General features: G+C 39.6%; 1 protein-coding gene across 1 annotated transcript; it reads right to left on the bottom strand.

Annotated features, from left to right (window-relative positions):
- Nucleotides 1–383: 383 nt before the first annotated feature.
- On the bottom strand, nucleotides 384–9944 carry LOC146474648 (uncharacterized). Its single transcript, XM_085116251.1, has 7 exons — nucleotides 9678–9944; nucleotides 7790–7986; nucleotides 6397–6564; nucleotides 5372–5563; nucleotides 4411–4686; nucleotides 3613–3904; nucleotides 384–2318 (listed from the first exon to the last, which is right to left on the bottom strand). Exons 2-7 carry the CDS (start codon nucleotides 7968–7970, stop codon nucleotides 1835–1837), a joined length of 1593 nt encoding a protein of 530 aa, XP_084972377.1. The 5' UTR covers nucleotides 7971–7986; nucleotides 9678–9944; the 3' UTR covers nucleotides 384–1834.
- Between the last annotated feature and the right edge of the window lie 3535 nt (nucleotides 9945–13479).

Here is a 13479-nt window from a genome sequence, read left to right on the forward strand (position 1 = left end):
CTTGATAACGAGGCTGTAGCACGTCGTTTGTCTGGAGGAATTCTCCTTCACGTAGCAATTACCAGGGAACCGAATTATATACCGGACGACGCGAGGTAACTAATCCTCGGAGACCCAAGGGGCGGATAGTCAGGAAAGGACGAAGATTTCATGGGCGAAATCAGACTTGTGGCAGTTTACACGGCGTACGTTCGTCCGTCTTGTAAACTTTTGCTTGTCTTTGCCCGGCCCGACTATCTGTTCCTGGGTCCCTGGGGATGTAGGTGCATGGCAAGGAGCCCGGGACTAAATGGTGACTCACAAAGGATTCGTTTTCTTTTTACTTCATTTGACAACATCATCACTAACCCGATATGCAATTCTTACCTTTTTTGCTTTTATTTAACCTTAATTTAGATGTCATGCCCTGCGTTCGCGATCACGAATCCGCCTTGTAAGGAATCCCTGCATTTCGATAGGTGAGTGAAATGGAAGACATCGTTGCGATAAGTTACCAAAAACTAATCTGATAAAACTGCGTTCAGCACTATAAAAAGACCTGTAGAAATCTCTCAACAAAGAGCTCTTGAGAAATGTAAGGTCTTTTTTTTCTTCTTTTGTCCATGTTTTGTTCACAAAACGCGTCATCTTAAATGATGTATTGTTTGTAATTACGAGGCAATATCAAAGATTCAAACTGACTTTATATTTACAGGTACAGGCATACTGATTCCTCACACAAGTCCATCAGCAATAAATAAAAATAAATTAACATTTTATATTAACTTATACTATAAATCCACAAGCGTTCTATCACGAATGCTGTTCTCTTACTGGGTACGCTACTCACTATCTATTCTGTTGTAGATAGTGAGTATGAGTGAGTAGTCTAACAGTGTGCGGTTGTCAACAAAATGGAGGCCGCTTCTCCACGGTTTGGAAGTGTCTGTTAAGAGGATTTGGATAATTTACTAGCAGTCGAGGCATTTCAGAAAAAAAACATGCCGTGACATCCCAAGTTTATCAGCAGTCAAACACCCATCTTCCACAATCGTTTAGTTTGCATGGTTGCACGGTCTCCATTGTAAACAACAACTTTTTTCGTTAAACCATGTTCAACTTTTCATAAATTTCTACTATTGATGTTTTTTGTATTAAAAAAATTTGGCTTCCAAAGGGCAATTTATGTCAGCATACCTTGATTGTCATTCAGTTTCGAGTGAATGACGGTTTCAATATTGATCTTGAATGGAATGCAAAGGCGTGCACGCAGAAGCCAATGGAATGTGGTGCAGGCTTTGCTTGTGCTTTGTGACGAAGATATGTTACAAATACCTTCAAACCACTTTCGGAGCCATTTCGAGTGAGCCTTTTGCTCACAAAGATGAAATTCCTTTCCCACAAACCGTGAAAGAAAACCGTGCAAAAAAAGAGGCAAATAGATGTCTGGTTCGATTTTTCCTCAAATTCCCACCTCACGAGCACTGATGCACAATCAAATACCCGACCCTAAAAACTTTTAGCTTCAAAATTTATCGAGTAAAAATAAAGGCTATATCTATCTAGGGTGTGAATAACGAAACTTCGAATGGATCGGTCGATTAAGCCAAATCTGTTGGTGCTCTGGTTAACCCGTTCTCTCATTTCCTCAACGCCACTCGTCGACTTACGTATAACGTAGACTTAAAAGCCAACTCTAAATCTTAAGGCTCAAGATTATTTCCTCTAAAGGCTTTCATAAGCGCTATAATATAGCGCTTGTTCTCATTGACGTTTATGCCTTACTATCGAGTTTTCATTTTCAGCAACTGTTGTTTGCTAGATGCCGGCCTTACAGTCCAATAACACACTTCATTTAATTTGCTTCATTTATCCACGTGAATTCGCTATAGTCAATTTCTCCATCGCCGTCTTCATCCAGCATGTCAATCAATTTGGTCAGCTGATCATCCGTCATGGGAACTCCAATGCCCTTTAGTCCCGTTCGAAACTCCTCCCTGGTCACTGACAAGCTATTATCTTTGTCAAACTGGTTAAACAGGTCTATCAACCGGTAATTCTTGTCCTCTACGTACTTTTTAAGGATGTAGATCAGGTCATTCTTCTTGTTTTTCCCGTAAATATCGTCAAGGGCGTCCAATTTTTCCGATCTTTTGCTAAAAGTGCAGGTGATTGTTAAACCTGGGTGTTGCCCCATTAGCAACTTTACAAGTTCTTGGGTCTCTAATGTGACTACAACACTGTTGAGAAGGATTTTCTCCAAGGCGGTGTCCACGTTGTTTTTCATAGCTGTGAGCAAGGCAAACGCGCCGTTATTTTGTAGTGGATTTAGTCCAATCCTGCAAGATACAAAAAAAATCCCGGTGTGTGGACTAGTATGTTTAGTCTCTTCTGTAATTAAAGGGAAGTATCATGGGTTTTTTGGTATCTTTTGTTAAAAATGATGAAATATGACCTTCAATCAGCTGCCAAATAATTATAGAATGACGAGAGGAAAGAAATCAACTCAATTCTTGAAAGGAACAACTCGTGATATGTTCTGGCGCATTTTGGAAACAAAAATGCGAGAACTTGAAAAACATTAGGCTAATATTTTTCAAGTTTCAGTCCATACTGGCCTACTCTGTCTCTAGTCAGAGGCACTAATCGACAGTTTCATCGCACTGGGATGATAATTTAAAACAAAATTAGACAATTATTTCTTTGTTTCTGCTGACAGAGAAACATTTTTGGGTTTTGAAATGACAGCAAATTTGCGTGTACTTCCCCTTTAAAGGGACTATGTAAGCTGGGGCACATGCGCAGCAGAGTCCGGTTGAGACTAATTTACATGTAACTCGTCGCAGGATTTTTGCTTTTCCGCCATTGCAAAAGCTTTCAAAAATATCGCAACAAACATCTTCTGTAATTACTAAAGGACGTTTGTAAATTAAACATTCAGCTAACTTTCCCGAAATGAACGCGATTCAAACAGATTAAAACAGCTTCCTGAATTCTCCGATGGTATTTGAAAAAGTTGGCCAACCATTGCAAAGAGATTCTCATCAACGCGCGCATGCGCCTGGGGTGACAGAGTGTCTTTAAGAAGACGAATGAGTTTAGCCCAATCTTGCAAACTACACAGATCATGTGACTAACTCAATTCCAATTAAGTATAAGGCCTGGGTGCTAAATCAAATTCCAATGCCAAGTAATTTCGGCGTAAAATTTGATACCAAGAAATTAAAAAGAAAGCAGGTTAAATTAAAAAGGCAGCTTTTTCTGACAAAATTTGAGCAATGTAGCTGAGAAAAATTAAAGCAGTTACGTTTTCGACTGTTTCAACTCGGCTTTGTAAGGGTTTATAGACAAATGCATGAAAGAAATAATACATGATTCAGACGTTTTCAACATCTACAAAATCCCTCAGATTATCTGATCGCTAATTTGTTTATATTTCAAATTTAAGGAAATTGTCCAAGTCGGATTTGGGATATTTCCCAGTTTGGGCAATTGTTCCCTCATTTTCCAAAAGATAAAAGCTATGATCCTTAATTATCGCCAATTATAGATTGTATTCCCGCAATAATACACTCAGAGTCCCAGAATTGACCGAAGTCAAGAAAACGATACCAACAGTGATAGTTCACAAACCTTAGAATTTTTAAAGTGTTGTTGATTTGAAGGCCTTTAGCAAACGCCAACGCCCCTTCAGTAGAGATTCTGTTGTTGGTCAAATCCAAATCAGTCAATGTGTTATTCTCCTTCAGTGATTCCCCGAACGCCGCGGCCCCTTCGTCAGCTAAACCATTCCAGGATATGTCGAGATTCTGCAAGCTACAGTTGGCACGAAGACCTCTGCCGATGGCCACTCCTCCCTTGCCGCGCAAGTGATTCCAGCTGAGATTTAGATATTCTAATCCACCGTTCGCGTCAATGGCGGGACCTAAAACAGATTTAGTTCCTTAGATTTAGAAACGATTTTTGGCACAGAGTGCAGACAATGACGCAATTAGGATTTTGCACTGATTTCAGTCGCCCAAGTCACAAATAAAAATTGAATTTTACGCACTCTCTTCTTCAACTTTTGTGCCATTTATTTCTCAAACTAAAGTGTAAGTTATATTGTTGGTTCATTCATCGCGTGGTTAGCTGTCCAATTTACGGCGATTTTTGGGAGCGGATTTTCTGAGGTTTGAATTACATTCAACTCGACTCAATGAAATATGATGTATGAAATGACCGTAACTTACTCCTAGAATTTATCATGATGAGTACTTCGCGGCGTGCTCTAAATCTAATAAGCCAGCAAAACGTTTAATGTGGTGCGACACACTTTCAAAAAGCTAATACAGCACATTATTATTTTTTTTTTTTCGAAAAGCGACCAATCGGGGCGATTTACTCTCAATAGAAATCACAAAGAAACTTCTGTATCTACGTTATGCTCACCAAATAACATCCCGGCCTCCTCTGCAAACCCATTATGACTCAAGTCAAGCCATGTTAATGTTTGATTGACGCGGATGCCTTCCGCCAGACACTCTGCATCTTTGTCTTTAAAATCATTCCATGACAAGTTTAACTTCTTGATGGTGCTATTATCACTAAGCACCTCTGCCACGGCCTGGGCGCCAGGGCTCTTGATCTTGTTTTGAGACAGGTCCAATTCAGTTATGTAGAAGTTTTCTTTTAGTAACCTGGCGATGTAACCGGCGCCATCAGGACCTGGATAAAAAGAAATAATACAGTGGCGATGGCTGAAGATAACTTGTGGTTATGAATGGGACAGTACTTCTATTTGACTCTACAAAACTCTTACAGCTTGTACGGTAGCGAGGCAGCCCTGACCAAGTGAATTCTCATTTTCTTGGTTGCACAGTAACCCGTTGAAATGAAGCACGATTCCTTCCTAGGATTTTAACCTCTTGTGAGCGAGGCGATCAACCACTCCCTCTTATTCACTCCGAAAGAGACTTTGCCATAGGGCTAGCCTCAAAAATACCCTGAAAGAGAAAGGCCGTGCCTTTCGAAATATTGGAAAAATATATTTCCCTGACCCTGAAATCAACCTTCTTTTATTAGATTATTTTGTCTACAATTTTTTGCTGATTAGATCCTTGACTACAGGATTCGGTACTTTTCTTTCGTCGCGGTGGTCCTTTCAAACACAGTTATTGCTGTTTTACTGATTAGCTATGTCACCAAGACAACTCCTGAACTTTTTAAGTCGCTTCCGGGTCTCTTCTAACGTAACAGTTTAATCTGTGGACAAAACTCTGATATGATCAGATAAAAGCAAGGAGCAGTACTTTCATGTATTGGTTGTCGCATTGATGTATCTCGACATTTTCAAATTTTTACAAATTTCGAGCATGCATGAGTAGGAAATGATTGACAGATCACAATTTACCTATGGCGCAGTCTCGTAAGTTTACTGTTGTTGTTGTCGTGTTTCTCATGAGTGCAAACGCGATAGCCCGGGCGCCACTCGGTCCCAGTCCATGGTGGTTGATGTCAATTTTCTCCCGCGTGATGTGTTCTACAACGAAGGAGACTGGGATGATTCCGAGTTGCGAACAAGCATCCCGGTACGCTTTGCGACCTAGAAAGATGGAGATAGCATACTTAGAGCTCACGACTAAATAGTGTTTGCCATACTTAATTACCGTTAGACAACTGTTTCCCAAAAAAGACGACATGTAAAACTGTTGGTGTCTTAAAATGTGCAAAGGCAAGAAAACTGGCTAAACGGAATCGCGTACACGAACGTGGTAATGATAACGGCCTTGCTGGCGTCACTCCTAAAACAGTCTAAAAATTCCTAATTTGTTCTCTCCCGTGAAGCAATAATGGTGAGCTTACGTACAACACGGCTGAGGGAAGAGACTCAATTTTCGACTTAAACTGTTGGCCTTTGAAAGTTCACAGAATGAAAGAAGCGAGAGATAGGCAAGTCAGTTACAGTGAAATATCCGCGTGTAATATTTAGCTACTACGCTGGTTACACGAAGACAATTCAGTTTCCATCCCCCTAATTCCAGTAACAGTCTTGTTGCGTAAGCTCAATGTTGGGTACGAACCGTACAACAGAGTTTCAGAGCGTGTCCTTCCGATGAGTACGTCAACATTTGACATCGTTTACATGCGAAATTGTTGCGCGCGTCAATTTGGGGGGAGCCGTAATGTCATGTGCATCGTTACACTGTGCTTGCATCAGTGGTCATAAAACTCTATTAACGCTCTATTGAACAAAGCCTTGAACTTTAAAATTAGGTAAGATTGAAGTAAGTCATACATGTTCACGCTTACCAGGATTCTTGACAATTACCTAGCTTGCAAAGACAGATACGCTGACAAAATTTGTACTGACTAATAGCTACTAATCCAGGTCTAGCATCTTGCTTCTGATCTTATTTGAATCTACCTCACCCTCACCTGTCGGATCATACTCTTCACGAGGCTGTTCATACTCCAGATCTGTATCATAATCACTATCTTCAGCTGGCTCTCCGTCCGAGTACTGCTCCGATTTAGGTGCGTCTTCCGCTGGAGTGGGGACTGGGGTCAATCTACTCTTCCCAGTTCCTGCTCGCTTGGATTTTGCTGCAAATGGAGAACCTACTTGAAACGCCTCGTTTGAAAGAAAGAACAAGGACGCATCTAAACCAGTCAGTCGCTCAACGCTTTAATCTGCGTAACTACTCTGACAAACACATGGCAGTCTGTGGCATTTCCCTTCATCATGGTAACTCAGAAACTCGCCAAACTTTAGAACAAAAATTTATCTTCTAAATCGCCACTCTTAATCCCCACGGAATCAACGAACGTTTTTCGTTCGACTAATTCGCTTTCCACTTCACCATGATTTCATCATATAGCGTAGTTCCACTGCCCACTATATAAATACAAACAGCCTACCATTCCTTGATTCGCTCTGTCGAAGGGCTAATTAAGTTAAAGGCTCGAAACGTCAGCTCTTGAATCTCTTTATTACGGTGGCCAATTTACCTTTAGTTATCAACTGTTGAAAAACCAAACATTCGTTTCTACTCCCTACCCCACAGTTTCTATTGAAACTAACCCCCTTAGCCTAAGGTGTAATTATTGCTACTGTACTTTTATGCAAGAATAGCAAAAAATATAGCACAGTTGTACAAAACACTGATTCACTCAACACTGCAAACAAATCGACTCACTCCGAGGGCAGTTCATTTTCATTCCTTGACTCTGAACTGAATACAGATGAACAGATAATTCACAACATCTCAGTTTCAGCTTTCCCACAACACCTATGCCTTTTATACTATATGCTCTGTTTGATCCTAAGATATTCTCTGCAGTAGACCTAAAACTGAAGCTTTTTTGAATGTAACACCACAAGTTTTCGGGGATCTTTCGACTGAACGAATGGGCCAATCGAAAAGCCAAATTATAAATGCGGCGCAAGTCACGTTCTGTCATTATCAATTAGATTCTGCCTTAAGACTAGTTAACTGAAATATGGCCAACTTTTATGCAATAATTTCCCCGCCGCATTTAATACATCGCATCGATTTCGTTAAATCAGCATTTTAATGTTAACAAAAAATACATTCATCGAAACTCCACAAATTTTCTTAATTATTGAGCAGTAAACGGCCAGATGTGGAACGTATTTCACTCTAGATTTCTAACTTTATCCTGGCACGGATAACAATACCCTTTTTTGTCATGGAAATGAGTAATCCCATATACCGCTTATCTCATCCGTTGTTATCCTTTTTAACTTGAAAAAAGATAACTCCTTATTTTAGAGCTCTCTTACTCTTCACGATGTCATCGTACTCACCGCTGGAAAGCCTACTTCTTCCGCTTTTCTGCCTGCTTTTGGAGTCGCTTTCAGTTATAATACCCTCTTTAACTTCGGTCCGGGAACTGTCAATCCTTATGTTGTGATTAGCGTCCACGTCTTGTACATTGAAAGCAGGCACGCTTTGCGTAGCTATCTTTTCTTCGTTTTCACCGGACATTTTGCGTCAAGAATATCTGCAAGTCAACAGATAAGAGATACATTTGTTAGACTTAATCCTTCTGGATCATCTAAAATCCTATGCTCAAAATCTTTTCAAATCTACTACAATTGTATAATAGTCGTACAGTTCAAGAAGCGAATTTGGATCAGTCATTCCACGATTTCGGTTGACTTTCAATTGAGGATGACACCCTAAATATTTCAAAAGAAACAGTACACTGAACCTTCATTATGTTCAAAAAACGAACACGTCTTTTTGCTTTTAGCCAAAAGGCATAAAAAGGTTATTTCCGACCGCAGTGAGCAGATGTTATTATGCAATTTTCGTTAATTTTCGTAAGGCCATTAGTTTAGGAAAAGATTCATTTTGAGAGTTCTATTCGAGAGTTTTCCATTATCCTTCGCCGATCAATATATATCTGTCAGAATATACCTTTTTCGAGTATAATGCATTACTGATGCATTGCTTAATGGAGTTTTCGTCTTTAGGGAGTCGTAAATATAAAGTGCGTAATTTTACGAAATAAGAACAAAGAACATGTGAAATAATTGCAGCTTTATTGAGAGAAAAGAGAAGCTACTTTATTTTCCATGCAAGAGATAATTAGTAGATGATGGCAGCAGGATTTCTTTTTATCACATTACATTACCTCTCAATACACGAAAAGTAACCAGCCGTTTGTTTTATTTTTATATTTATTTTTAATTTTTCTTATACGGGCTACGTGCTAGAGGACACATCTTTGGGTGTTCACAGGTTACTGGGAAATGATTCGAATAAAAAGCACAACGATTTTGAGTTTGAAAAACATGTTTTTATTTGAACATAAGCCATCTTCAGTTGTTCGAATCATTTCTTGTTTCCTGAGAAACAATTTCAAGAGCACGCTTATAAAACATCTTATGATATACCGTAGTAATGGTCAAATCCAAATAGCTTTGACAACGACGTTTTTAAATAGAGAAGAGGATATGAAAAGATGGATTGATCATGTCATGGTTACAAACTTTAGGTGCTATGAAAAAGACATCGGTTTGCCGAGGAACTAATGTTTACGCGACCGAAACTATCCCATCAGATTTCGCGCTCACAAAATATTCGATGCCCACTTGTGCAAATAACCACAACAAATAACTACTAAAGACATTTAAAATGTACTATCGTTTCAGTGTTTGACCGATTTGCATTTGATCGTAGTAGACTGGCCATGGCTGACTAGCTGCACTCTTTCATCAAGCAGAATTGCCGCACATTGTCCTTCTACTATCAAACCGCAACCATGATGATTTACGATAAGTCGGTTGTGACATTAATTTTTCCGGTTTTCTAAAGAAACTATAAATGTCATTATGCAAAGAAGTAAAGCTTTTGTAAAAATACGGTTCAATAGCATTCATGAACTGGCAATTTGCATTCGAATATGTTTCTTTCCAACAATACTCACTCACGGATATTTCCTAAACCAAACACTTCCTTAAAAACGAACATTTGTCGGCTCAATAACGACCAGACAGCAGTACATTTCACTTTATCACCTCGCAGCAAATGCAAAAATCAAATTGATATGTAAACAAACAGTTACAAGCAAATATATTAAACCGAGAAGAAACAAACGAACACTTGACAAACAAATGATAATAATTCCGCGAAAAATCCAAATGAACAATAACATCTTAACTTTTAACAACATCGGACATACTTTACCAAGTCTTTCCTCTGTCGTACGTAAGTTATTTTCGTCTCTTTCGTGTGGTGCGCCTTCAGCTAATGGACGAAATTTACTGACTTGACGTTCGCAAATAATATCATGAATAAATTGCTTTGCTTTGAATGTCGCAGGCAGCGCACTTGTGCGTAATTAGTTCAATAACCGCTGCTTAGCAACGCAGATGCTTTTCAATAAATATTACTCTAGTTCATTGTTTCCTGTTGTATCTCTTGAGTATTCACGCTCTAGCCTCATGGAAAAGTTGAATGGTATCTGGATGTAATAATCCTTTGTCATTTTGATGCTTTAGAAAGCGGACACAACTCAAAATAACGGGTTGTTTACAACAAATTTCTGGCACCCTGTAATCTTGATAATGTGGGTGCATAATTGAATGTTATTCAAAAGTAGTGATTGTGTTCAACTTTGAATTCCTGTTTAAATTTTAAAATTGCCATGCAAACTAATAGACATAAATGCAACAGCAATTCACTGACGGTGTCCGCCAATGGAAGACATTTTCCTAGGACTTTTCAGGCCCCGTCCACAATTAAAGGTTCTCGTTTGAAAATGCGCACATTTCAAGGCGTTTTGGCCTGTTTGTCCAAACTGGAACGATCGAATTCTGATCGTCTCACTGAACAGGCAAACATTCAGCTCTCCAGCGTTGAGTCATTTGAAAACGAAGCCTATTGTGTTTCTGTGGACAGCAAAAAGGAGTGCATTTGTCGCGTCCGCAAATGATGTCCCTCGGCGTGCCAGCCATTATCGACCTCAGAGCTTTTGGCTTGACTGCGCAAGTCCCTTGCGCAAAAGGGAAGCTGACTCTGGGACAATCTCGACCCCAGAGTCCGCATGCTTTTTAGGCCAGCGGACGCCACACGTCAGCGTCCAAGTACGGTACACGGCAAACGGGAGCCAGTTCGCTTTATGTTTTCTTTAAACAATTAGTGCATAGATGCCGAATAGTGCAAAATAATTCTGGCCTTTCATGCTAACGCAAAACTACTCAATTTTACTGAGAAACTGCGACCGGCAACTGGAAGGATAAACATAGTCACGTGGTCATTTCTTCCGGTGGCGTTTGCCGTACAGCATAATCATAAATCACTCCAATATCACAGTAGCCTGCAGAACAGGCGTTATTAATTTATTTGTTTATTTATTTATTTTTGCGTTTTTCAGGCGAGCGGAGTCAAGCACGAGGAAAGCGCGGAGCGCGAGTCACGCGCTACGGGAGGGGCGCGAAAAAACTGATTAGTTATGTTTTTTCGCGCACCTCTCGTCGCGCGTGACTCGCGCTCCGCGCTAGCCTCGTGCTTGCCTCTGCTATTCTGAAAAAGCGTAAAAAAATAATAGTGACGCCTGTTCTTTAGGCTAATATCACAGATAACAGCGTATTTTTTCTCCCCACTTTTGCGCTTTACAACTTCGCAGTGTAGCAAACTAGTTAGTCCCATCACCTTTACGTCCGTTATCTTGTTAGTTTCGGGAAGCTGACTAGCGGTCTTATAACATAAAATCTAAAAAAAGAGCAAGGCTGATTTCACGGTCAGGGAAGTATAACATAAAAGCGGTTCTGAACCGGTAGCGTGGGAGCGAGCACGCTTCCCCACGCAGTTATCGACGCTCAACGCGAGTACCCGCGTGATCATGTCTAGCGCAGTAAAAAAGATATCTTTTCTAAACTAAAACAATATACTCTTTTCCACGGGAACGTAAGCTCTTAGTTGATTGATGGATTGAATTAATTTTCGGTTCAGAGGGTAAGCCGAACGTTGCCCAGTTCATTCTATTGTTTAATAAATGCAAAAAAAAAAAACGTTTCGTCGAGCTAGTCTATGAAAAAATTACCTCCCGACAACGAGTAAAAATAGACTAGTTGGGATGCGACTGAATCCAAACAAAAGATAGCATTGATGCGTCAGATATATAACTCATTCATTACTCCTCTTAACCTTCGAAATGTCGCCTTTGTTTTTATCTTGATAGCTATATATACAGTTCATTTAGATCGCAATTAAGAGAATTTAGCCAGTTTAGCAAGTTGACAGATTCACAACTGGTGATATCTTTCCATTTTGGCTGACACTCAAGTAATAAATGAAACTATAAGAAGAAAGTGCGATTATGTCGGGAATCCAAAACAGCTGATTTATCTTTGACAAAAACAACTGCGATTAATATTTTTAGCACGATTAAAGTCACGTTCCGGACCGCAGATTTATAATCTTGAACAGCTTAAAGTAAAACCTAATTAAGTAACTACTTGGCCTGTAAATTACACTTAACCTTGACTTTCAAATGAGCCGCTACGTTAGTTAGGAAATTACCTCCTTTATTTAGAGTAAACGAATCAACCTGATTGGCTCGTATGCTGTCATTCGAGCGTTGCAGATGTACTGAGTCAAATAGCCTTTCACCACCTCAGAGCTGGCGGTTAAACAATCTTAATTAGAAGAATACCCCTTTGCACCCATAGAACTATTCTTGTAGTCTGCTAGTATCTTTCGGAAGCTCGTGTTGACCCACTATCCTGAAACACCGGCTGTATACCGTACACGCCTGTTCAGCTCGCCTTGTTTACCGGAAACTGAAGGCGTAGCGGAATGGAGGCCGGTGCGGTCTGTACCCTACTTGTGTCAGTGGTTTGTACGGCCCAAGAAATGCCTTTTCAAAAATGCAGCAGATGTAGGAGTGTGATTTCAAGCATAACGAGAGAATTGTTGTTTGTTTACTATACTAATTTTTTTCCGCTTTTTTCTTTCTTTTTTTTTTGTATTGGTGTACTATAGAAGTAATTCACGCTTCGAAAATCTTAAGCATTGTTTTCTAGATTATCTCATCTAAAATAATCAGCCTAGTTGTGGTTATCGAAAACAAAAAATATTAGTGAGGCCAAGCTAAAAGTAAGAAGTTATAACTGATAAGTGACCGCAAGGGGATAACTTTAAGTTTTTTGTCAGCGATATGACGATTTATTTCATGAGTTTAAGTGAGGTTGACAAGTGAGATGTATTTTGCATACTCTCATGCAAAGTAAAAGCCAATGATCATAACACGGTTCAACATTTGTTGAGCAACAAATGTTGCAGCTGCTGTTCAACAAATGTTGAACAGTGTATCATGTGATGTTGAACGTTGAAATATGCCGTTCAACATGTTGAAAGTTGTTGAACGAAAATAGAGCTTGGCTCTATTCCGTTCCACAAGTTACAAGTCAACAAGTGGCAACAATGTTCAACATTTGTTGATCAACAGAAGTTGAACGATGTTGAACCGTGTATGATTCGCTAAGTTGCACCGTTTTGTGACTATAAAAAAAATACGTTGCGTTTCCCTGACAAACTGATTCTGGCAGCAGAATTGCAATGATGCAATGATGCCCTTGCCCCACATCTGCCGAGCTAGTAGCCGACTGACAGAACTTTAATAAACTTTAATAAACGAATAACATTGCTGGTGGTGGTTTTCTTAAATTCACTTCTTCTTTCCAGGCTGGTTTACGGAAATCGTGCCCATGATTTACACGCGTTTTGCATAATTTGGCACTCGACACTTTGAAAGCAATTTCTTCAAGAAAACAAAGTAAGAGAGATTAATATAGTGTATCCAAGGGAAAGATTTATATGATGTTCTATAATAATGTACAAAAATCAAGAAAAATCCTTTTAAACTCCGTCATCGATCAGTGTCGTGACGATATCGAACGAGCTTATCGTTCTGCCAGAGTGATGTTGAACGATCGGGAGGTGAATTAATATAGGTTCCCAATATATGTTATCAGAATATTGTCAC

Source organism: Pavona decussata, unplaced genomic scaffold (genome assembly GCF_977016875.1).
Source record: "Pavona decussata unplaced genomic scaffold, jaPavDecu1.1 SCAFFOLD_87, whole genome shotgun sequence".
Taxonomy (NCBI): domain Eukaryota; kingdom Metazoa; phylum Cnidaria; class Anthozoa; order Scleractinia; family Agariciidae; genus Pavona; species Pavona decussata.